The sequence below is a fragment of the Dinoponera quadriceps genome, unplaced genomic scaffold (assembly GCF_001313825.1).
Source record: "Dinoponera quadriceps isolate SergipeBrazil2010 unplaced genomic scaffold, ASM131382v1 scaffold823, whole genome shotgun sequence".
Taxonomy (NCBI): Eukaryota; Metazoa; Arthropoda; class Insecta; order Hymenoptera; family Formicidae; genus Dinoponera; species Dinoponera quadriceps.
In genome coordinates, this window is record NW_014555144.1 from 651643 (window position 1) to 677070 (window position 25428).

At 40.5% G+C, this 25428-nt stretch overlaps 1 protein-coding gene across 1 annotated transcript; it reads right to left on the reverse strand.

Annotated features, from left to right (window-relative positions):
- Positions 1 to 17968: 17968 nt before the first annotated feature.
- Positions 17969 to 23577, reverse strand: LOC106743051. Its single transcript, XM_014616543.1, has 11 exons — positions 23311 to 23577; positions 23060 to 23160; positions 22025 to 22198; positions 21690 to 21939; positions 21517 to 21585; positions 21331 to 21420; positions 20142 to 20312; positions 19744 to 19937; positions 19408 to 19620; positions 18898 to 19174; positions 17969 to 18082 (listed from the first exon to the last, which is right to left on the reverse strand). The coding sequence occupies exons 1-11, from the start codon at positions 23575 to 23577 to the stop codon at positions 17969 to 17971; spliced, it is 1920 nt and encodes a 639-aa protein (XP_014472029.1).
- Positions 23578 to 25428: the final 1851 nt, after the last annotated feature.

Below are 25428 nucleotides of genomic sequence, written 5' to 3' on the forward strand. Positions count from 1 at the left end.
ACAAGCCGACTCTGTTTGACTTCGTGTTCAAACAAGAGCGATGGTGTAGTTGGCTAATTATTAAACTGAAGACTTAAAGTTTCTCCGGGCCGTGACGTGATCTCACGATACCGGTTACCGCGTTGCGCGACGGTTATGTCATAGAACATCGAGAGCATCATTGCATATGGGTGAAAGGGTTTTGTGCATGCAATTAAAATCGAGCTTCTGACACGTATTCTCAATTTTTTCCGACTAATTTATTATCGTTACCGTTCGGGAAAGTTATGCCACTTTATGTCGAAAGCTTTCAAGATTGTTTCAGACGAAGGTGGTGCAACGGTACACAATTCGATGCCGAACATATTATATTCTTTTGATATTTCACGTGTCGATAATTATATATATAGAGAAAAAGTTTTTTCGGATTTAGTATACATGTTTCTTTAATTTGGATTTGTTTAATATAAATAACATAACTTAATGTCAAATATCATTTTATATGAACGGAAATGTTGTTTCACATTTCATTTTATATTATATATAAAATTAAACATTATATATTAAATATGGTTCTCTTTTTCTCTACTGAAACAAAAAAACGAAATTCTTTGATATTCTTCTAACATAGTGTTACTTCTTTTAAATAATTTATTGCTTGTGACAACCATTATAATGTTTGCATGAAAATAGAAAAGAAATATGTTATTCGATGTAAAGATATTGTTTGAGAAACTAAAAAATTCTGTTTGTCGAATCAAATATTACTTTGTTTACTCTATTTCAAAACACAAATTTTTCATTTAGAGAAATGTTATTAAATATCCAAAGAAATCTGTTCCTCTGTGTATAAGAGCCTTTCTCTCTTTCCCTCTCTCGTTGTTTTCACGGAAATTCACTGATTCAGAGATATCGCATAGTCTTCTTCTTATCTATTCACGTCTATACTGTCGAGCGCCTTTATGTCGTTTTCTGATTACTTCTCGATGAAGTAACGCTATTCAGCGCAACTGCTTCTTGTTTATCAGCGAGCGCTTTATAATATAACGGTTCAATCGTGAGTTATCAATTCGCCGAGATCAAAGGGTGCCAATCAGTCGACGATACTTGTTAGTACTTCTTTACCCTTTCGTCATCAATATATAGCGAAATATAGAGATTAACTTCGCGGATTTTCTTACAGATGAATCTCCGAGGACGAACTGTGCCATCATTCATTGCTAACATAATCTCCAATCAGTCGTTCTTTTGTGCACCGGACGGTTAGTTATTTTTTAGTAAAAATTTCATGCCCCCGTTCCGACAATGTTGGCTGGAAAATGATTTTCCAAGAAATATTCCCGCGTGCATCGATTCTCTGAAATTATTGATATTTTAAACGCACTCCTGTATCAAAAATTTAAATTCATTTTATTAATAATATATTTATAATATATCGGTCATCCGAGCTGAAGTAAATGGTTTCCCGCCGCAAATTGTTACGATCCATATCGCATCAGAATAAAACGATTGCGCCGCAATTTAATTGGAAGGACATCCCGCTGCGAGATGGAATAACATCCCATAATGGAAGATTGCGGTAAACGGTTTTTTACGCGCACGATCCTGGAATCGGTGCCTCATTATTGCTGGTTCATCTCGTTAAAATCACGGTGCGCGATTAAATTTACTCGAGCGTAATCCTATCCCCCCGGAAAAAAAAGTCAAAGAAATACAAAGCATCGAGATTTTCACTTCAGCTGGCGGAAAAAGCGGGACGCTTGGCGGAATCATTAATGCCTCCGTGACGATATATCTCTCTTATTTTTTGCGAATCAATAAAAGCCAGATCGAGAGATCCTGCTCTTCCGGATTAGCCGTTAAGAAGGCGATTTGTTCGATGCACTTCCGGCTACGATGATAAATGTGAAATACAATTGCGTTTGAACGTGCTCCCGCGAGCTTTCGGCGACTCATTTGCATTTAACCCGCATTTATTTTGAATGGGGGAAGAATTGAAGGTGATTGTTTTTCTCTCTTTTCTTTTCTTTTTGTTCTACTTTCGTCCCGAGGCAACGGCTGTTGGAGCGAACTTTTCGCGGTAAAAATAACCGCCCTCAGCCGGCTAGTTCCCGGCATATCAAGCGCGCGGACGCTCCAACAGTTTCGCGCCTTTGTACGGTGCTAAGGAAGAACTTTCGTGTTACTGTGATTATATCGTGCATCGGGCGGCCGGAGGCAAGTTTGAGCGGGGTTGCATAATCGCGTGATTCATCGTTCATGGTAAAAAGTGCATAGAGGACCACTTTCGGACTTTGGGAGAAATAGAAGAAATAGATTGTCATGAACAAACAAGTTCGCGATTCTCCCTCTCTCCTTTATCTGAACTGTAACTTTTCATTATTGCAATATGCAATATTGTTGGTAAATTCAATTGTCCGAAACGCTGCGAACGAGAGATAAAACTAAACCGGATCTTTCCCCCGGTTGAAACTTATGCAAATAAGCAACCCTGATCGCACCATCTCCGTGCTCCTCGTGCGTTCCATCGTTTAGCCCCGAGACTTTCGCTCATTTGCTGCGAATTGATACCGGGGCTCGCGCGAAAAGCGAAGCGTGACGAAACGTAACGAGAGAAGTCTGATTTAACGAGCCTTTGACACGTTAGAATTAAGAGGTGGGAGGTGGAGAAAAATTTCAATAAAGCTTGAAGCCCCGGCAAGGCGGAGGGGAAGAAATTTCTCAGAATAACGCCGCGACAACTACCGGCTTTTTGTTCGTCGGATACGTCTCATTTTCCGCGTCGATGAGAAATTAACGCGAGCAACGATTCATTTCGGAGGAATAAATGTGTGTTCGCTTGAGGGAAGAAAAGCCCGACGTCCCCGTTTATTTAGTTTTCACGATCTCGGAGGTTTCGGAGTTCATTTTGGAATGTGTGTGCAAATTGTCTGATAACGATCGTTATTGTAACGAGGAACGTTAGTTTAGCTTTAGGAGAGTTATAGTAGAGACCCGATTAGATGTCTAATTAAAACGGGGAGATGTCCGTGGGTAAGGCCGAGATAAGAGCACGTTGAATCGCGTGTGGTCGTATCGGTTTCTCAAGGGAGGTTCAGACAAATGATGATACAGCAGATCGCGCACTTTCCTTTATGATATTACCGCTCCGTTATCTGTTTAATGTATTACAGCTGATGTGACAATACGTCGATAATTAGTCGTGAATTGGTATGTCGATAATTAGTCGTGTTACGTGTTACGCATACAAATATTAGTTGCTTGCTAAAACGTACGAAGCGACAGAGAGAGAGAGAGAGAGGGAGAACGAGAATTTTATATATAATTATTTTATATTATTAAGATATTATTTCACAATTGTTATTTCTAATAATTCTTAAGTGAAAATATTGAATCTAACATGAGTCTAACCCGTCGCGGCTCCTTTAATTCGCATGATATATGCGAAGCCAAAAATGTCCGACTTTTTTACTTTCCATTACAATCATTCGAAATCGGCTTCAATTTATCGTTATTTGAAAAATTATCTTGAAAACTGTAATTAATTGCAAAAAAGTTACAGCTGGGAAATCAGCACGTCCATGAAGAGAGATAGCGTGTCGTTTGCTTGGCACCGTTTTTCGGCAAGATCAACACACGCGAATAATAAACTTCGGCTATTTACCTTCATTGATGCGCCGCGCCCGTTTGATTAGTTTCCCGAACAGGTGGCAAGTTGCGGCGGGCGAGTTACCAACTATATGCACGTATTTTAATGACTTTCGGCACATCCCGGAAACTAAAGTGAACAAGCGCGCCGCGAGCGGCTGATTACTCACTTTGCCCGGTGCGAATCATTTAACAATTACGAGCGAGTAACGTTTAAACGGGCATACACCGTGTAAAAATGCGACTCGTTACCACGCGCGCGCGTTTTCAAGCGGATAGACTTGTAATTGCGCGCAGCGGTTGAAACATCGTTGAAACGCTATTGAAACCGCGCGAGGCGTGGAAACTAAGGTGGACAGTTTAATGCGGTTATTACACCGCATGCTGTATAGACACAATTACGATATAATCTAATGGCGTCGATGTCGCTGTGGGTCACTTCGCCGAGTGTCTCGCTTCTGCCTCCGTTATTTTGTTAATGACAGATTACTCCGAACGAGTTCCCGAACAGCGTTCGTCCTTTTCTCTCGGTGACATTTCCCGCCCCGTTTGGGTAAGAAACCACAAACTGCGTTCATTCCTGCGACCTCCCGCGTTCTCCTCTCCGAATGGAGTGGCCTGTAAGTCGTGTCTTACGACTCATCTTATTCAGTCAGCGTACATTTCGTACCCACGCGTATTTCTCTTGATTCTCGCTGAAGATAGCGGTTTCATTTGAATGCGCGACCTGAGAGACCGCGTATATAGCCCATTAAATTTTGCTTTCCATCTTTTCGTTACCTGCTACACGCCATGATACTTTTACGGCCCCGTAAAATGCAGTTTTACGCGGCCTTTTGCTGCGTTTGTTACGGCGTATACGCCAACGGACGACGTGCACTTAAAAGGTCGAGCTGCCCTTCTTCTCCCTCCCGCCTTTCGTCTTGGAAAAGTGCTAACTGTACTTCCGCGAGACCCTCTTAAATTCCCGAGAGTCCCGAATTCTCCGGCTATTCTTGGAATAATTCACGAGAAGACCCGGTCGTTTCGTTATAAATAATCCACCGATTATACCTCCTCCGCGAGTGCTGTCGCGGACTTATTGAGGGCGGCACTTACCGCCTTTCGTCATTGTAAGCGTCGTGCCGTTGTATCACACGCCGAAAAAAAGTTGCGTTCAATTAATCAGAAAGCGGACGATCAAACGTGTTTTCGTTGAAGGAAACGGAATATCTGCTTGTAAGAATCGTAACATAATTATTATTATAATTAACCGTAACCAATATAGTTCTTACAACCAGAAATTCTGTCTCCTTCAAAACCGAAACGCAATTAATCGTCTACTTTCTGGTTGATTCAACCAAGCTTTTTTTCCGCGTAGGAGAGACGTGAAAGAAAGAATTTGGTAAGCATAAGAAAGATGTGCGAGGAAGAATATCGCCCTCAATAATGGAATATTGCGCTTCGGGATGTATGCTCGATGTATACTTGGCTTCTCACAGACAGAAATTCCAGAGGTTCTCACACATACAAGCAGTTCTCCTCACTCTTAAAAACACCTCTATTTTGCAACAGTCGTGCGCGAGACAAATTGAGTTTTTCGCTGAAGCTCTGATCCCACGCTCCCCGTCGGGGATGCTATTTCAGCGGGCAGGATTCGGTACACAGCTACAAGGACTTAATTGCTACTATCGATTTACGCCCCTAAGACACCGGGGTATATAGTTATTCGTATATTTGCGGCCGAGACAGTGGCGGAGATATCAGATAGTAACGGATATGCACTCAATATCCAGACGCGTATATGCCCTCGATGTCTAGACATCAATTCAGATACCCGTGATGTTAATTGCATGCGGGTAGCGCGAGTAATTCAAATGGCATACTATCCAAGTGGTGTGGGTATATACGATAACATTCCGAGGCACTTAGTGATTGATATTCGAGACATCAGCGACGAGTCGGGAACACGATGGTCGGCGAGGTAAAAGTTTACCTGACGTGTCCCTATATTCAGGCATATTCGGGAACTTATTATCACTGACCTCAAATATTTCTACTTTTATTACATAACTGTGCGTTATAATGAAATCAGCCCGTGACTTTGCGTTATTGGATTCAGAGAGCCGTCAGACTTGACGGTTGTCCGAATCAATTGCAAGTTAATTAAAACAAAAAATCATACAGAAGTTATTTTACAATACTTAAGTATGTAGTTTTCAAAAGGTTTTTAAATAAATTACCAAAATTGTTACCATAAAATTCTCATAATCAGACGATGAATTATTTTGTTAGCGTGATTCGGACATAGATGTGGGAGAGTTCAAAAATTCGTACAAGTATTTTAGGTTGTCAGGGAATTCATGTTCACGCGTACGCTTTAACATTTCTATTATTTTTAAAACGATTAAAAAACTTCCCTCATATCATTTACATGTTAATAATACATTTTATTCTTTGTTTTTCTATCAATTATACAATTAGACCTTTAGATATCACGTATTTTTTAACAATTGAGCAATCTTGAACCTGGGTTATTACATAGAGAAAAAGGTTTCTTTGGTTTTAGTATACGTGTTTGTTTGACTCAGTTTAATATAAACAACATAATTTAATATCAAATATCATTTTATTTGAATGAAAATGTTGTTGTTATACTAGACTAAATCATGTTGTTTCACAGAAAAAACATTATTTAAAGAAAATAATATTTCTTTTCAATAAAGAAAAATTATTTCATTGTATACTAAATATTATTCTACCGAAACAAAGAAGCTCTTAAATATTTTTCTAACACATAGTATTATTTCTTTCAAATAATTTTTTGCTTGTGACAACCATTGCAATGCTTGGATGAAAATACAAAAGAAATGTATTATTCGACGTAAAGATATTTATTGTTTGAGAAACTACATAATCCGGTTTGTTGAATGAAATGTTTGTTTGCTCGCTTTATTATTCCAAAAGACAAAGTTGTTTCAATTAAAGAAATTTTATTAAATCCAAAGAAAACTTTTTCTCTCTGCAGATTTCCGGCTGCTACGTTTATTTTGCATGTTTTACGTCTGGCGCACATTTCAAACGATTCGCGAATCGGCGCGCTTTTATCGGGTGAAGTTTAACGCGGAGTCAGGTGGATTAACGCGACGTTTGCACGCGTCCAATTTATACACGTGGCGCATTACGTTCATTACGTTCTACGTCAGGTCCGCTCGCGCATGACTTCGCAATTTCAATTTCGCAATTGTGCAGATACTGTGGATAGCACGTGCTGCGTCGGATTGCGTTTTCTAATGGTATTATGATCGGAGCGGAGTAAACTTAGGCTTTCGCTTCGTTTTACATTCCTGAGCGTATCGACTTGCCGATTATGCGTGGAAGCTCCGGTACGGGAAAATCCTTTTGTGCCATTGGATCCTGTTGCAACACCTATCGTGGAATCTACATCAGGCAAAGCCCTGTGCGGCGCAAGTGAGCGCTTATTCGCGCGTCGTCGTCGTCGTCAACGTTGTGCGCGCGCATTAACCTAATCTCTTTATAAATACATCAGCGTCTCTCGACAGATACGTATACCATCCTGATCCCCGAATTAGCAGCGAATTAGTAGCGAGAATGCCCGGCAACTGGGCCGCGTCTTACCACGTGCGTCTCGCAGCGCTGGGGACACGAGTCGACGCGCCTCGTGAACACGTGGAATTTATTTGCCTGCAAGTTCCTCGCATATTTCCCGGATCTTCGGCGGTGTCTGAAGAAGAGCGACGATGACAAAACGACGTTGACGATGTGATGTTGACGACTCGTACATTGTGTGGGTGCACTGTTTACAGGGAATCTTAGCGCGTGCGTGCGACTCATTTATTCCTCTCGAGGGGGGAGCGAATTTCATTAAAACGATTAAATGCGCAGTAAAATTTATCGATACACGTTCCGATTTAGCTGGCGTTAAGGAAACGACGTCGGCCACGCGTCACGAAAAGCGATAACTAATTCGCGCGTTCGGGATATTGGTTTAGCGCGCGCGAGGTATTGTACATTCCGAAGGCGGTATAATTCGAGTTATGTCCCGGCGACACGGTTTTAGAAACCCCAGCCAATTTATGCGCCGTGAAATCGGCGAGAATTTCATTTCCCTACGAGGGCGAACAATGCCGAGCTTCTGTAGCGTTGTTGCGAATGTCGACACAATGACCGTCGTTGCGCTGTGTGTCTGAGAGCGGCGCGCCGAACGGGCGTATTTCGCGGTATTTGCCAACGCGCGAGAACTCGTGCGTGAGCGCGCGAATGCGGTATTCGCGATCAACTTCAGTAAGCGAAACTCCCGGTAACTTCGTCGTTTCAGCGGCCGATAGATCGGCGGTGAGATTGAAGGTCGAACGTTCTAATTGGAGGCTAAGTTGCGCGCCAACTTCCACCGTTGCGAGGCTAATCCGCGGCGAAGCCGGATAAACTTGATGTTTCCGCGAGCATACTGACGCGCGAGAAGTTTCGTTATAATGCCCGGAGCGTGTTTATTGTACGTCTCTAGTTGCCGTGGCCAGATAGGTGGATTTTATGATGGTTCGAGCTCGGCCAAGAGCTCGCGCCGGCGGGGGGAGGGTTATTTGCTCGGGTTGTTTTATTTATTTATTGATCCGGGCTGACGGAGCGTAGGTGGAAGAAAAAATCGAGACTGGAGCACGAAGTCTCCTTCGAGTCATATCGCTCGCTTCTCGTCGGCGGCGAACTCGCGTCGGTGAACTCTTTCCCAGGCAAACTTTGATTAGATGTGTCATCTCCTCTTTGCCATTTTTCAATATTTAATACTCAACTTCGTTCTTGTTTGACTAACGTTTAATTGAGATTCCGCGGGGATGAAGTAAAGAGGGATAGGTGGATAGACTTATTCAATCCTGCATGGAAAAAAGAAATTAGCTTCCACAGCTGAAAACCAACTTCCACAGTTAGAAACCCCTATAGGCTTCCGCAGGTAAAATTAGTTAGTTGTCCATATAATGTGATACAATTGAAATTTAATTAATTTAGTTTTTTGTGCCCCTCTACCTAGTTTTTAGCTCCCACAGTGTTGTTAATTATATTACCATGCTAAAAAATAAGTTTGGTAATTAAATTTCAATTGTATTACATGGACAGCTTATTCCTTTTTTTCCTTGGGTCGAGGCTCCTTAAGATACGCTATAACAAGTTTACGATAAATATAAATGGCTGTAAGTAATATTATAATAAAAGTATAAGAGGAGAAATTTGAGAATAAGTATATAACTTATAGAGATATAACGATGAGTGCATGAGTAACAATTTTACCAAACCAAATACTCAATAAGGAATGATTGATATAATTGTATCCATGAAGTTATACGAGTAGAGATAATAATAGAAAATAGAAAAGAGAATATAAAAAAGAAAATAGATAGAAAGAGAGAAGGAGAGAGAGAGAGAGAGAGACGAGCTCTTTTTATAGCGTCTAATTGCTTCTTTGATTATACAATGCCGGTAAAACTAATCATTGCTACATTAATCATTGTCGCATCGGTCAAAGACTGGCGGTCGGTTATTAATTACCATTTCATCTTCGCCGGTCCTGAATGCCGACAACGTGAATTAAAAGCGACGCTGAAATGTATTATGCGGTGAAAAACGAGCGCGATAAATATTCTCGTAAATATATATGACGTCTGCGCGCACTCGCGCGCGGTTTTCGATGTCAGCCAAATTATTCGGAAAATTCCGTACTCGAGAAGGGGGGATTTCCGTACTTCACGGGGTCCATCCGGAAAGCAATCGACAGGTCGGCGAAATAACAGGATTGTTGGGTGTATTAAGGGAAGTTTCTTGCTTCGGATGGGAAGTTTAAGGTGCGGTACAAGCAAACTTTGGGGATTTGCAAGTTACGGCCGTAATGACAGGTTGCACGTGGCGCGTTTATATCCGACCTGAAACTTTCTTGCTTCGATATATCTTTTGGGTTGGTTGGTCTTTGGCTAATTGAGTGTCCCGACACTAAAATAGCGTCTCGCAAGGGACGCCGTGCATCCTGAATTTTCAACTTTTGCGTATTCCGCACTTTCCCGAATATAACACTTATTTTATTCACGAACAGTGCGCGGGTCGAGCCGCTGAGATTCCTTTGCTTCTCTCTCCCTCGCGTGAATGGGAATTTGAGGCGATTTCGTGACTCGCGCTTAACTATAAATCGCCGACATCCAAAGTGTTGGGGTGAAAAAAGAAGTTGCGCCATTGAAAAGCTACGGTCGAGAAGGAGTGATTTTTCACCAGCGCCGCCACGGGACGTGACATTCCTTTTAAATGGTTTGATCCCACCTGCTCGCCCGATTCGAAGGACATGACAAATAGTTTCTTTACAATCGGGTTTCGATTCGCGTTCGCATTTGTGCGACATTCTTCTGGACGTGAACGAGGTATGCGCGGATAAAACCCTTTGTTTCCGTCGCCGCTTCTGACACACACACACACGCATGCGCATGTACGTGCGCGCGCACACACACACAAAATGTTTTACGTATTTCACCCGCACAAAGTCGCGCTTTTAAACTCTTTCAGGCAGCGTCATCAAATGTTGCATTCCCGCGTTCAAAGCGCACATTCCGATGGAGGATTGGCCGGCATCGTTACGCCTCTTTGAGCTGAGCGCACAAAGCTGTGCGATCTTTCTGAGCTATATTACCCGAAAAAATACGAAGTTATGTTGAGTAACAGACCGATGAGATCAGTTAAAGGCGATACCCCCCGGTGCGCGCAATTAAACGATCCGTATGCGCGCCGAATGATATTAATTTTCCACGCGATGAGAAACGCGCAGACGATAAAACACGTAACGACCACGGTAGGGAATTATTAATTATTTACCACGCGCGCGCGTTCGGCCGGCAAAGGCCGAGACAGACGTATTGTCGTAAATATCGTATAAAGCGCGACGTAAATCAAAGGGCAAATAGCGATCGCGAGCGAAAGCATCCCCGTGGCATAATTGTACAATTGCGACGTAGGAATTGCGCGTCAGCTTTTTTATACGAGCGAAGCGCCGCGCAGATTCGCGCGCAAGGAGAGAACTCCCCGGTCTCATCTCTTGCTCAAATTGCACGTGTGACACGTTGATAACCGTAATTAGCGGAGCTTACGCGGATCTTCCCTGAATTTACGCGCAGTTTGTGTTACCGGGGCAGGAAAAGGACGTCATCTTCTGAGACAGTGTTCATGCCCGCGGGCACGTTAAAAGCCGATTCTCCTGGTATTCACGACGCAATCCCTTAACCCTTTAATTCTAGTTGAGCGTGGAGATACTGCTTCATTAGAGGCACAAGTCTCGCGGAAAACAGCAAACAATAAAATCGCCAGGTTACACGTCTCGCGCGCTATTGAAGGAGAAAGGGGAGGGGGGATCGCGCGCGTCTGTTTCATTTTTCCGTCCGGTCGTTTCTGCCGCTTTTACGACCGCTCCTCATGCGCCTTTCGTCGTCCTTCCTAATAATCTCTATTATGTTAATAAAATCGATAGTATTTGCATGACATTTCGAGACGTATATATATAGATATACCTTGCAATGTATTCTTACGAAACGTCAGTCCCTTTTCCGCGCCATCTCGAAATATTCACGATATATTTTTCCGTTTTGCCGAGTGGTCGGTGACTGAGAATAGCGCGTCTGAAAAGGGATCCCGTTCGCAACGACTGTGGAACGCTAATGTTAAATAATTCAGACGGCCGAATCCACCGGCGAGTGGATTCGCAAAAAGTTGACGCGCGATTCTACCCTTTATAAAATCTGACCTCGCTCTCTTCCTCCCTCTTGACAAAAACGATCCGACTCCCCCGTGACAGCAGGATGCTGCGAGATGCAGCTCGACATTTTTGCCGCGAGTAACCCGAGCACGGAAATCTCGCGAGATATGCAGCTACGACGCGCTCGTCGCTTTTTCCGATTCGCCGGAGACACCGTGTGCATATTTTAATCCCTTCCCGTGGTTAACTCGTCTCTCCGGCATCATCGGAGAATATTTAGCCGTGTAAACGCGGCCGGATGCGTTTAACTTCGTACGCACCACCGCGTAATATATCATCGACATGTGCCACGAAAGTGCATGCAATCGAATGATTAATCGTATGCATTAATCAACCGCCACATCGTGCATGCAGTTGATAGAATTGAACGGGTAGCAAAAAAAAGCTCCTCACGACCTCTCGCGTTTTTTCCCTCATTCTACGCAATTTTTCTCCGTGCAGCACGCGTCCACGTGCGCGCGGCCGCTTCCTAACGGATGGATGGAAATTCATAGGGAATAGCTAGGCTGAAAGAGAGAGAGAGAGAGAGAGAGAGAGAGAGCAGAGCGGCGTGTAATTAAGTCGACCGTTACGTTAATATTGTCGAATCGAGGATTAAGAGAGCTCTCGCTTGTTCGTTTTCTCTCTCTCTCTCTCTTTCTGTACGAGATTGAAGCGCCAAGGGCTTAATCGACGCTCACGGCGGTCCGATCAGAACGATCCAGCGTGAGCGAGCGAGCAAGCAAACGCGGCCGTCCAATTGCGTGCCACGGAGAGCTCGATTCGATTGCGCGAATTCTATACAATTAGCGACCTAATTTTCCGAGCCCGTGCGGCTGGCACGCTGGAGTTCGCCGCATTTCGGATCCGGGCGACTATGGGTAATCTCATAGAGGTATTTCGATTATTTCGCCTAGTGCGGTATGAACGGTCGTTAATCGTACCCGCTTCATTTACCACCGAGCGTAGGCGTTCTTCGCAACCAACCCCGGGGGGTTATCGCTCGAACGCTCCGGAGAAGAGCAGAGCCCCGGAGACGGATCCTTCCTCGCCTGTTCGTGATTGTACGGATCTATTTCAATTTTCTCCTTTACGACTAAGCTGGTAATTAAGTCGGATAATTTCACGTTGTTGACACGGCGAATTAAACAGCAAAGTATCAAAGCCCCCTCCTCGTCGGCCTTCCTGCACTTCCCGCTCGCGCGGACTCGCGGAATAATTTTAGATAATTACCGTACTCGCTCCGTCGATTGAGCTTTATTATTCGCCTCGCGACGGTGGAAAAGTCCACCGTGTGAAAATGAAGGTCTCTCTCATCCAATGCAATTTCCTCGACATTTTGACCGTTCGGATTTCCCTTAATCTCTCTTCGTCCGCCTTTGATTCGAGGTAATCCATTAGGGAGATCAGGGAGGGCGTAACACCAGTTAGATAGTTTTAATTACTCTTGGTAGATTTTATTATGATTTGCCATCTTATTCTCTCTTTTTCTCTCTCTCTCTCTCTCTCTCTTTTCGCTTCTGTGTCTCACGACCTCGCTGTTGAATTACAAATGGAGGACGATAACGTTTGATATTACACCAAACTCGCGGAGAACACTTGGATGAGCCAAACCGGAGGCACGAGAAATTATACCTCCGATGTGTTTCTTACGATTTTATTCTATCAAACGTTCATTTAAATTGTAATTTGTTACTTCGTTAGGCTCCTTGTTCACTCGTTCGTTCGGCACGCGCTCTAATTGCAAGAGAATCGCTCATCCCGGTAATTGCGGCAGACGTTCGGTCACGGAAGGGTTAGACACCCCATTGTGAGTCCTCGAAAGTTGCTCCAAGCGGAGTTTCGATTCCTGTGGTCTCTCTCCACGGGCAGTCGTTATTGCCGTCTTCGTTGTCATCATCCCGAAGTTCGCGCTCCCAAATGCCGTATTAAAATACTTCTTCTAGCTAACCGTCTTTTGTATTTAAATACGTCGGGGTCGCGCATAGTATCGGAGTCGATAAAAAACGTCATAAGCGGGGGGGGGNGGGGGGGGGGGGAGGGATCGTAAAAACGTTTTCTCATTTATCCGCATAGCGGCGCCTTTGTTAGGGGACGTGCAATTGCGGACGGATTGAAACTTCAATATCGGGTACTCGCGCCGCGCCGACAATCTGGAATTATTAAATTGCCGGGTCGGCCACCAACTTCGACCGGGGCGAGGAACGCGCGGAGGGAGAGAGAGAGAGAGAGAGAGAAAGAGCCGGAGCACGAAACCCCACGTACGCTCTCGTTCGCGTTTTATTGGGTGCTTGCAAAAGTTCGTACGATATTAAAGTCATTTTGATCTATCAACAATGAGATATAATGTTTTAATCAACGTATGTTGACCGTTGCTATCAATCGCGCTGGAGTCGCTGCTACAGCTATCTATTTGTGATCTTACGAACTTTTGCAAGCACCTAATACGTTCGTGGGCGAAAAAAGCAGGTACTCAGTAAAGAGTGCAATTCGCAGCGAAAAACACGTGCGACGGTAGTGCAATTATGCTGGATCGCCTTGGGGTCACATATACGTAATAACCGAGTCGCAAGCGCGCGTGCATGATCCCTTTTAATTCGTTATCAAAGGGGCGAACGGGTGTTTCTGATTAGTGGATGGAAAAATGGTAGAAGTCGCGCCCCGGTCACGTAGCGGCTTTGTCATTGGCGACTGCCATATCGATGACAGGAACGCGTGAAGAATCTCATCGGTTCACGGACGAGGCGCGACGCGTCGCGACCGGCAAACACGACCGTTTTATTCCTTTCCTCTATTTTCATCTCTGTACCCAGCGAGTACTCCTTATGAATATGAAATACAACGATGTCGCGATTTCACGCGTCTCGACGTCAGGTATTCCGATTCGCAATCCCTCGGTCCTATTGCGCAGCAACGCAGAAAGCGTAACATGCCTTAAATTATGATTCAATTAGACAGCGGATTCCCTCGGAATAATCGTGATTAATACCGGACGATAATGAGCGCGATTAATGCGTCCTAATTACCGTGACGAATGTCAAAAAGATTTTCATGATAGGTTGATGTTCGCATCAGTAATTGTTTTAATGTGATAATAATTGCTCCGCGTTGTGTGTAAATATATATGTATGTATGTATGTATGGATATATATATATATATATATATATGTGTGTGTGTGTGAGGGTCAGAGGCTTATAATATTAATTATCATGGCAGTGATGGTTGTAATGTCGTAACGATCGTGATCACAATTTTCGTAGTGCCAATCGCGAATGTAATAACTGTAATGTAATTACCATTAAGGTAACACGTTGACGTCACGATAAATATTACCATTATTGCAAAATCGTAATAATAATAATAACAATAATAGCCGCGGCAATTAAAATGCAACGAGTGCACACGAGCATATTATTATTTACCGTCGGAAAAGTCAATTGTCTGCTTTGTAACCACAATAATTGCGCCACGTTTCATTTGAACGTGACAAATATTGCATGAGAAACGTCCCAATTATGAGAAGGACGTTAAATATACATAGAAATTACGAAAAACAATGACGGAAACCGCGATAAAATATATTCGACTGTTTCAGTGTGGACTGTTGATTCGAGTGAGATAGGAAGATAAGGAAAATGACGAATATAGAGGGAAAGATGACGTAGATATATCACACGCGTAAATTATGTAAAGTAATATTCGCGGAGAGCGGTTCAATCGTAAATCAGAATAGAAGAGAAGAAAGAAAAAAAGAAATGGACGCAGTGTTGTATATCAACGAAGAAGCATCTCGCTGTTCACGGTGCGAAATAAAGTGCAAGGATATTATCCTGTTTTATTGTCGCGAAATTTGTTCTTTCATCCTTCATATTTTATTCATATATTTTATCTTTATTATATATCTGGTCTGCTTCTCTCTCTCTCTCTTTCTCTCTCTCTCTTCTCTTTTCCGCCCGAATCAATAATAATATTTTCTTCGCGAGAGCTAAAGAATAGTGAGCGAAAGAGAAATGAAAGGAGAAAGGAGGAAAAGGATAAGGGGAGCGGATCCTTTCGTATTACCGCGACGTACTCAAGCCAAAGGTATAAACGGTCGTCGGGTCAATGTTGTGAATGCGAAGTATGCATTATTTCGCGGAATGTTCGACGTGAGGGGCAGCAGCAATAGCTGCGACGCGGGTGGACACTTTGCAAAACGTCAGGAATTTTCAACTGCAGTTATAGTCGATAAATTGCTATGCTGTTCCCGTATAGAGAGGGAGGAAAGAGGGGACCGACCGAAAGCAAATCCTTCGGAATCATAAAAGAAGACCGAGTGCGTTGTGCGCATAATGGGTCCATAAAGCCGGTGGCATAAAGTCTCGCTCGGGTCCACGAGGGAATATTCTTTCCTGTTTGTCGTTTATGCTGATTATACCGGCGTCATTCTGTTTCAGTTATTCGCGAGACGAACGAAGGAAAAGGCATAGCGATAAAGTTTATATTTGTCTAGTCTCGATTGATGTCGAACTGCGCACAGTTTGACAAAAAGTTCGGTCGAACTGAACGGAAAGAAAATTGATTAATGTTTATATAAATTGGTAATGATTATATAAATTGGTTATATAAAATTATATAAACTATAAGGACTTTTGTAACCATTAATCGTGAATTTGAATTCGTACATTGGAATTTTTATTGATAATCGTTTTTTTTAAAGAATAAAAGAGTAGCTTAACGAACTTCCACACGACCCGAAAGATTCCATTTGCATTTATCGATACGAAGAGGAATATTATATTCTATATAGATCACGTTGGTTCGTTTTTATCTATAGGTGGGGTAGAATTGTGTTGCAGAAATGGCTAAGTGCAATTTCGAGTCTAGTAATTTTATCTCCTTTCTTTCTGCGTTTTGTCTATAATGCGTTTTTTATTACAGATTGTCATAACGCGTTTTTTATTACAGATTTAATAATTTCGACTCAGTACTTAACACCTTGGATCGAGTTTTGTAATAACAACTTCAGATTTGTAACCAACTTGAAAACCTTACATTAGTAATCTATATCAAAATTTTATTAGATTTTTTTTTGCATCCGCCATACTTGATCCGTCATTTTGAATTTTGTTATTTTAGATTTGTAAAAAGCAACCTCGAAAATCCCTATAACAAGACTTATTTTAATTTCCCTCGTAAGAGATTTTTTTGGGACACGAAAGGGTTAATTCATTTGCATCCGAAGCGAAAATGTTTGTCCATTGATCGCAGATGGCGAAAGCCATCACGCCAAATTTGACACTACAATTGACGAAAATTATTGCGAGAAGTTGACAGTACAATTGACAGTACAATTGACGAATTTGACAGTACAATTAACGAAAATTATTGCGAGAAGTTTGCTACTGACAGAACCATAAGAAGAACTCAGAGATCAAAGAGCGCGGCATCTCGGTTAAAAACAAAAATCCCCAGTGATGTGTTCATATTCTTCAAAATTCCCGATTATGCAAATTGGTTAAGAACGGCGATTGCGACTTTTCCATGAGATCTGCACGTTTGTTCCCCATCTTCGTAACGACGATGCTTCTATCGTTACGCGTCGTTGCCGTGGCTGCTATTACGCGATACGTAATGTTATACCTGCGCAACGGCGCGTAACGATAGCGAAATCGTCGTTATGAAGTTGGAGAAGACGCACCGGAGGCGACTCGTCGAAATTTACAGTCTCGCCGCGAGTATTGAGGAACGTAGAGTGTCTGATTAGTTTCGTATACACGCCTCTCGAACACAGTAGTATCGAATCATCCAGTCGCAATTTAATCGCCACGCGAACGATATTTTTTGGAAACGCGTGACACACGACTCCAAAAAAATGTCGAGACAGCCCACAACCGTGCGATATTGACTCAATTTATGTATTTGTTTACTCTTTTTTATCTGCGCTCGTTGTTTTACCGAACTCGTGTTTATTACGTGTGTTACTTTTTCGTCGCGTCGGTGTCGTTACTTTTTCACGTAGTATATTCGCGCGCGCGGTAAACTGATTATTTTAATACCTACGTGGGAAGTGCTTAATGAGAGAGAACTTGATTAAAAAGTCATGAAATTCGAAAGGAGAAATGTACCGCCGCGACGATAGTGGTTTTCATATTACACGTTAATAGGATTCTTAATATTGAGCTTCTAATTCGACGCTGTCCATTTCTAAAATTCTAATTAACGACGATACGTCCCGCTGGATATGAATTCTTCGCATCGCGGGCATTCCTATATCACACGAGCGTCGGAGCACGTTCTTAATCGCGACGTGGAAATATATCGCGTCTGCAAAATTGACGTAAAATATAATCACATGGCGTTAATGCGTCGCATAGTTAATGTGTGTTAATTAACCATAATTGTGCGGTAATTAGAGGGATTGACAATTCTCACGATTCAGCATACTCTTTATTTTCGGTCTCTCGTTCCGCACTACTGCTTAACGTTGGCTCCTGAATTCACTTGATTTCCCGCCGGAACTGTGCTCGACTTGTAATTAAACATTACACAATCAGCCCGCCGCGATAAATTGTATTTTCACCCACAATGATAATGCAGCCTGTTCATATTTGAGGTTTGGATGGCTTTTCGTGCGTACGCCTCGCCGGCAGAACTCCGCAATTTAATACGATCACCGATTTTATTGGCTTTCCGGTTTTCGTACCGAATTCCTCGATCTATTTAATCGTGGCAGATATAAACAGTTTACCGCAGTTGTGCGGTCGAATTTGAACGCGCGGCGGTAATTAAATTTCTCGTGAAACGCGATGCACCGTGCGGCACCGGCAGCTTCGTCCTTTCCTTTTTTTTTTATTGTTCGGAAAATACAGGTAACCCAGATATATCCCGTTCCATGGTATCTCCGGGGCGATATCGCGTCAACTACATTTTATGCCTTAGGCGAGTAAAAGATAAGGGAACGAAATTTGATAATTGCTTTCTTTCTTTCTCGTTCTCTCTTCCAAAAAGTTTCTCGATACTTTTAATAAAAAAAATTTAGGATTTCTCGAATCCACACGATTTTCGTCGGTAAAAATTAAAGAGTCGAATGATTAGTGAGAGCTACAAATGACGAGTTGCTTATACCGTGCTCCATGTTAAATTCGACTTGGATTTCTTAAGAACGAACGATTCGAGCTACGACTTGTCTTTCTTCGTAATTTAAGGGTTACCCGTTAGATGGCCGCATACGGTCGCGCACATGTTGTTCCCGTTCAATACTGATCGATGGGCTCGGAACGGTCGGTTGTCAGTTTCGAAATTATTCCGCGCAAATTATTCTTCGAATGCAAATCCGGCGTTTGCGCCCGAATTTGTGCCCGAAGTTAATTCGACGTGTTTCGCGCTCGCGCACTAGCATTTGTAATATTGCGCTACCGTATGAGCGGAGGAAAGTTACTTCTGTTATACAGCAATGCATTGTCGATTTGCGCAAGCTTTTCTCGTGAGTTAACAGCGGCAAGCGCGTGGCTTCTCAAGGCGTAGTCTTTACCTTAGAAACGTTCGCTATTCCGTCAATCACTCGGCCGAAAACGACATTATGCCTGTCCACGGTTTCCAGGCGCTTGAACGTGAGATTGAATTTGGAATCATTTCTGCCGCCGTCGGCGACACACATCGACAGGAAACCGGGTCCTTCATGCCGCAGCTCGAAGTTCTCGTTGTCAAACGAATCGCCGTATATCGAGGTGCCTCCGGTGCCGTTGAACTTGGTGACGTCTCCTCCTTGGCACCAATATCCGACGACGATACGATGGAACGGGGTGCGCCTGTAAATTATAAATCTTTCATGAGATTCGAACGAACGCTTTACCTTTGGCTTTTATAATTTTCCAACGACTCTACGAGAGATCGATAGACGCTCTTCTAGCGTCGACGGAATATTTTGAAAGAGAAGGCGAGCGAGAGAAAGACCGTTTTTTTAATCCATCGCAGTATTTTCCGATGTAAAAAAATAATATTCTGTCTTATTGTTTATTACCGTATGTAATAATTTATATACTTATATGACAATTCGTTGTCGCCACGGCAGAAAGCTGCAAAATTGTCGCATGTGCGCGGTACGATATCGTTGTAGAGCTCGAACACTATTCGTCCGAAATTGTGATCCTCTTCTTTGAGCCCAACGTCGAAGAAGCATCTCGTTCGATTTTGAGAAGCTAATTGCTTTCCGACGTCCAACTCAATGGGCTGTTTTTTAATCGGCGAGAAAAACCTGCGTAATGTATTGTATACTTTACAAAGAAGTTTAATTTTATATATATATATTATTTCTACATGAAACCGAATCATTTCTCCTACATGTATGAACATTCACTTATGCGATTGAATAACTAACCTCGAGCCGTGTTCTGTCAATCGTCGCAGATTTTTCCAGTTCTCTAGTGACTTGTATTTGGGATATTCAGTAGTGGCTTCACGAATTTTCTTCAGCATTTTCCGATTTTCTGCCATAATTTCTTTGTTTACTCGATCTTGATACACAAACTTTGATTTATACTCGATATCTGGCACCCAACAATCCACTTTTCCCTAAGGATGAAAAACGCTGATTATTTTGCTTCCGCTTATTCTTGCACATGCAAATTAATGTTGTCAAATGTTATTTAAAGTTGTATCATCAGAAGATCAGAAGGTCATATTTTCAAATATATATGTTATCGTTAATCTTAAGAAACTACGCATATATAGAATTTCACCGATTGTGATAAGAGGTTGACACGGAATGATACTAACCCCCATTCGATGAATTTCGTTCATTTTCCTCAATAGTTTCAAGTTTTCCTTGTCTATTTTTCTGACTCGTATCATATATTGCTCCAATTCAAGCGGTCTTAAGTAGACAGACGCATCGAAATACGGGGCTTTGTTATCGATCTTTGGCACAATTGGCCCACGACGGAAGCTCTTGCACATTTTATTATTCATGATTTATTTCCGCGTACAATTTAAATTTTATTATATGAATTTAAAAAAAATCAATCCTTGCTAGATTTATGTTAATGTCGATATATTTCTACTTTGATTTTGCCTGCAGCATTTTACACTACGGATTTATAACCCCTATTTTTTTACACAAAATCTCTCCGATTGCATGTCATACCGAACTGATGCAGTATTCAGGCAACAGTTATTCTTGCATAATATTCGGACTGCATTTTAATAATCAGCTAATGATGTACGCGGATAATGTTCCTTTGATAAGCGAATATAATGATACGTGTTATATAATAAACTTATTATACATATAAATAACATTAATGAACTCATATAATTATACTCAGTCTATTAATTAATTGACTAATTATATTCGTTTCTTTTCTTTTAACACATTTAACACGCATTTAGCATTAAATTATGTCAGACAATAATTAACGTAAGAGAGAGGAATTAAATTGTGTTTCTTTATTAAAGGTACCTTCATTTTCCGGTAACAACTTTGATTTCGTTGTATAACGAAAGGAAATTTTTCAGAATCAGTTTTAATAATAAAGAAAATTAGCTGTTGCCAGAAGAAACGGTAAGATGGAGTTGCGTAAAACTGGAATAAAAATATTGGAGTGAAAATATTATATCATTCAATATCTTTCTTTGTTTAAAAATATTAATTTTAGATTCTGTAAAGGAATGACAAGTTTCAATCGTTAGAAACAAATGTAAGCCAAAAGCTATCTAGAAAGAAAAGTATGTTACTGAAAAGTAAACTGATGTTTATTGAGTTACTTATTTACCCCGTGTTACTTGTAATTTTTTTTTAGAAATGTCTAATTATCTAAGTTTGCTTGTGTTGATGTAACCAAGAAGGTCAAAATGTTTGTGTAAAACTAAAAAAAAAGTAATATTAAATTTAAATATTTTTATCGTGTAGATATTGATGTTCACGTGAGTAACATAACTAATAATTAATTCGACATTCGTAACACACCTTGTGAAAGAACTTGAAGCCAAGCTGGAAGCAGCCAACTCCACAGAATTTTAACGGCGCTCGTATAATTTGCAACAAAAGTTGCACGATCTATATTGACACAATGGACTCGTTAATACACATGTTCCTAGTTAACGCTAAAAGTCAAGATCAAAGTTTTCTTTCGATTTATATTTTAAAGCTTACAAGCTCGCGAATCTCCGCGTTGTGAGTGGAATACATTACTTTACTTATAAAATCCTTTGTAGCATTTGCCTAAAATCGAGATTCGCAAATCAGAATGAAGTTACTTTCGGAATAATAATAATTAAGATTTAACGTTAGTTCATGATCGTGTAACATGAATGTAGAATCAATACCTTGTTGCTGACTATGTCACACGAGTAGTTGATTATCAGGAGTCGGTAGGTGTACACAAGAAGCCATAATGTGACAGTGCCGATAGAAAACCATTCTCTGTCTATCGCATAATTTTTGTAAAACATATAGAAAAGTTCCCTTATATTCACTGCTATAAAGAAGAAGTAACACGCCATCTTGAGAATTATCTCTATTTCGAATATGGAGTTTATCTCGTGGGATATTTTACATAATTCCAGATGAAGATGTCTGGAGGAAGAGAAATGGTGATATTAAATCTTGGCGAGCGAAGCTCTCACTTACTCATTAAAATTAAATTTCCATAGATTCTTACGTTACAATCCACGCCATAAATTCGCTGCTCGATGCGTTCGAGAATTTTCGTTGATGTGAACGCATCACGGTATTCTCCCAAATCCGTTTTATTCTGCGCTCACGATCCGTGAATTCGCCGTCCGCCAGTCTTTGAAGCTGCTCGTTGACTTGATCGAATTTTAATCCTATGTATCTGAATGTACGTGTGGAGGTTAAAGAGTGAAGTGACTAGCCATAGAAATTGTTATTGTTAAAATAATTACAAAGAAATTCTCGAAAGTTTCTGAAAAGAATATTTAATTTTTATCATTAAAATATTTTTTATATATGATATTAATATATGGTATTAGGATATTTTAGATGTTCATCGAATCATCAATGGTTTTATTTTTTTTAAAAGAGTCATTTTACAAATGCGAAATCTGGCAATTATCAGAAAGTTGATAAAAAATGGTGGGTAATTATTCGGAAAGTCACGTTTTAAAGGTAACTTATCATTACTCAAGAAATAATGAGTTGTTATAATTTCAGTCACTTTATGGCGAATATTTTGATTGAACGTGTACGTGCTATTTTACATTAGTAAAAAATTTTTTGTTAAAAATGGTTTGACAAAATTTTGTGTTATTTTAACATAAAAAATTGGTTAAAAAGTACATAAATATGTATTAAAAGTACACAAATATAACGTTAAATTAACACATTCATTTTGTCAACATATGTCGACATATGTTTCTCATGTTAAAGTAACACAAAATTTCGATGGACCGTTTTTAACACAAAATTTTTCACTGCGTCTTTTATTAATAAAACATTAATAAAAGAAATATAACGAAAAATCTGATCATCTTCTGCTAATCTCTAATATTTTGTATAAAGACATACGCACCCGAGAATGTATTCGAACATCAGGTCGTCAATGAAATTAGTATGGGTGGAATAATTCATTAACAAAGTAATGTAAAACGCAATTCGGAAATTATACACATTTCTCCACCGAATGAAGTCGCCCAGGTTCAATATTAAGACTATCGCACACCATTTCGCGACGAACTTCGCCATTTTTACGTTTAGCTTCTGATAATTCGTCGTTATCCCAAGTTCCTCTAATGTTTCGTCCACGATAGCGAGTTTCCTCAGACAGTTCCTAAATTTCTGTCACGGACAGACAGATAATATTCACTCGAGGTCTCTACGAGAGTCCACGTGCGAAGTATAATTTTTGCAATGTTATAAACATAATATAATCGATATTAGTCTACAACCAATGAATTCATTCTTTTACGCCAAAACAGTTACACTTACCTTATCGTAATAGAGTCTGATGAATAATGTCAGTAGAGCCATTAATATATTCAGTGCAACAAATGCGTTGTAAAACAGCCAATGATGAGGTATATAAAATATCCAAATATCCGTCATGAGAAAACAATAAGTAGGCCACAGCAATAAGTGATAGAGATAACTTAACCACGGTCTCGGATACCCCATCGGAAACTCTACGATCCTTAGACCGCACACGTAACTAATAATCAGGAGCGGCGATAAGACCACCCGAATGCTCTTCACCATCACGACACCGTTGCTAGTCTGTACTGTACTTTACTTTCTTGGTTGACAAGCATACCGAATGTATATAACGATACAAGATAACAACGACGGATCTTTCTAATTTGTAATTTCTGCACTTAAGTATAATGAAATAATCGATCCGTTGAATTTTATACATCGTCAACATACGAAGTTGAGCTGCTGATAAACTGCTCTGTCTGTTCTCATTCAAATTAAGTGCGTTCATGACCATCGATATCGATCTTGTTTTTTTCTTTTTCTTTTCTTCTTTGCTTGGTTCTTTATTTTTTTGCTTATAATACGCTTTACGGACAGTAAATAAAGTGATAACGGTTGATGAAGTTGCTTTTATGGTTTTATAGAGATGTATAATTAAATATTTTTTTTCGTCTGTATTAATATAATCAGAAAAGTCAGAATACTGTTGATATACTGAAACAAAAGTAATATGTGACGAAAAAACAGTAAATCGACCATAGTAATGAGTTATACAGAAAACTGAACCACGGTCTCGGATGTCGCGTGGGAAACTCGGAAACTCGGAAACCCTCATACCACGCACGTAACTCACTATCAGAAGTGGCGACAGAACCTCACGAATGCTCTTTGCCATAGTCACACTGTCGTTCTTCTAAACTGTGTTCACTAGACTGCTAACTGCACCGAACGAACGTAGTGATATGACAACACAACAGCGGATCTTCGTAATTGCAATGGTTGCAATTGTTGCACTTAAGTATAATGAAACAATCGTTCCGTTGGACTTTATATTAATGCCGCGAACTAACAAAAACTGACTGACGAGTCCGTCGTTTATTTCCATAGGAATTAAACAACGATGTTACTTTTCTTCGGTTTTTATTTATTCATTTTCTTATGTGTTTAAAAAACTCTATCATATGTGTTTAAAAAACGATCAAATAACAACTGAGATGCGTGATAGCGATATTATTTTTCAATCAACGAGTAACAAATTATTTTTGTAAAATTCTATTATAATAACATTTTTAATAAAGAATGTAATTATCGCGCAAGGACAGGAATAGGAGGAATCTCTCTCCCTCGCGAGCGTAAAAATAAATTATAAATATTAGTTTTACATTCCACTGCCCAACTTCCGGAAAAAGAATGTTAATATTAATTGCATGCAAGAATGTGAAATTATCGAAAAGTTATCTTGATAAGGAATTATACCACTTACTGAATAGTGAATCGATATCCATTTGAAAGTCATTTATGTCGTTTTAATCATTATATTGAAAAAACATATATCTACCCGAGTTTGACTGTACTAATATAATCAAGATAGTCAAAATAGATTCGGAGTACTGAAAAAAAGTAATATAAATTTTTAAATATTTCTCATTGATTATCAGTATATATGATGACTGTCGGTATGTATGATGAAACATAATTTGTTGCAACGCACCCCGCGAAGGTACTTGAAGCCAAACTGGAACAGCCCCAGGCCGTAAAATTTGAGCGGGGCTCGTGTAAGTTGCAGCAAAAGATGCATTATCTGCATTAAATACATCAATAAAATAGATTTATTTATTTATTATACACATTATTACTTTCTCTATTAATGTTTACATTTAAATTTTGTTAAATAAAAATTTATATCAAAACTTACGTTCTCATGAATTTCTGTGTCACAAGTAGAACACGACACTTTCTTGATAAAATCTCTCGTGGCATTCGCCTGCAATTAAAATATACATCAAATAAAATAAGCTAGCTCATATTCTTTCCCCCTCTCTCTATCTCTCAATTTGGTAATACAAAATTTAGATTGCAACTATATGACATATGACTGTTGAAATTAAATCTTAAATAAATGTTTAGATAAGT

What these genes read in the sequence shown, in the direction of transcription:
- LOC106743051 (XM_014616543.1), bottom strand. Translation starts at nt 23,577, where the DNA reads ATGGTGAAGAGCATTCGGGTGGTCTTATCGCCGCTCCTGATTATTAGT. An exon ending in GTGACATAGTCAGCAACAAG is followed by an intron (nt 21,586 to 21,689) that starts GTATTGATTCTA and finishes TCTCGATTTTAG; the next exon opens with GCAAATGCTACAAAGGATTT. An exon ending in ACGCGGAGATTCGCGAGCTT is followed by an intron (nt 21,421 to 21,516) that starts GTAAGCTTTAAA and finishes GTGTCAATATAG; the next exon opens with ATCGTGCAACTTTTGTTGCA.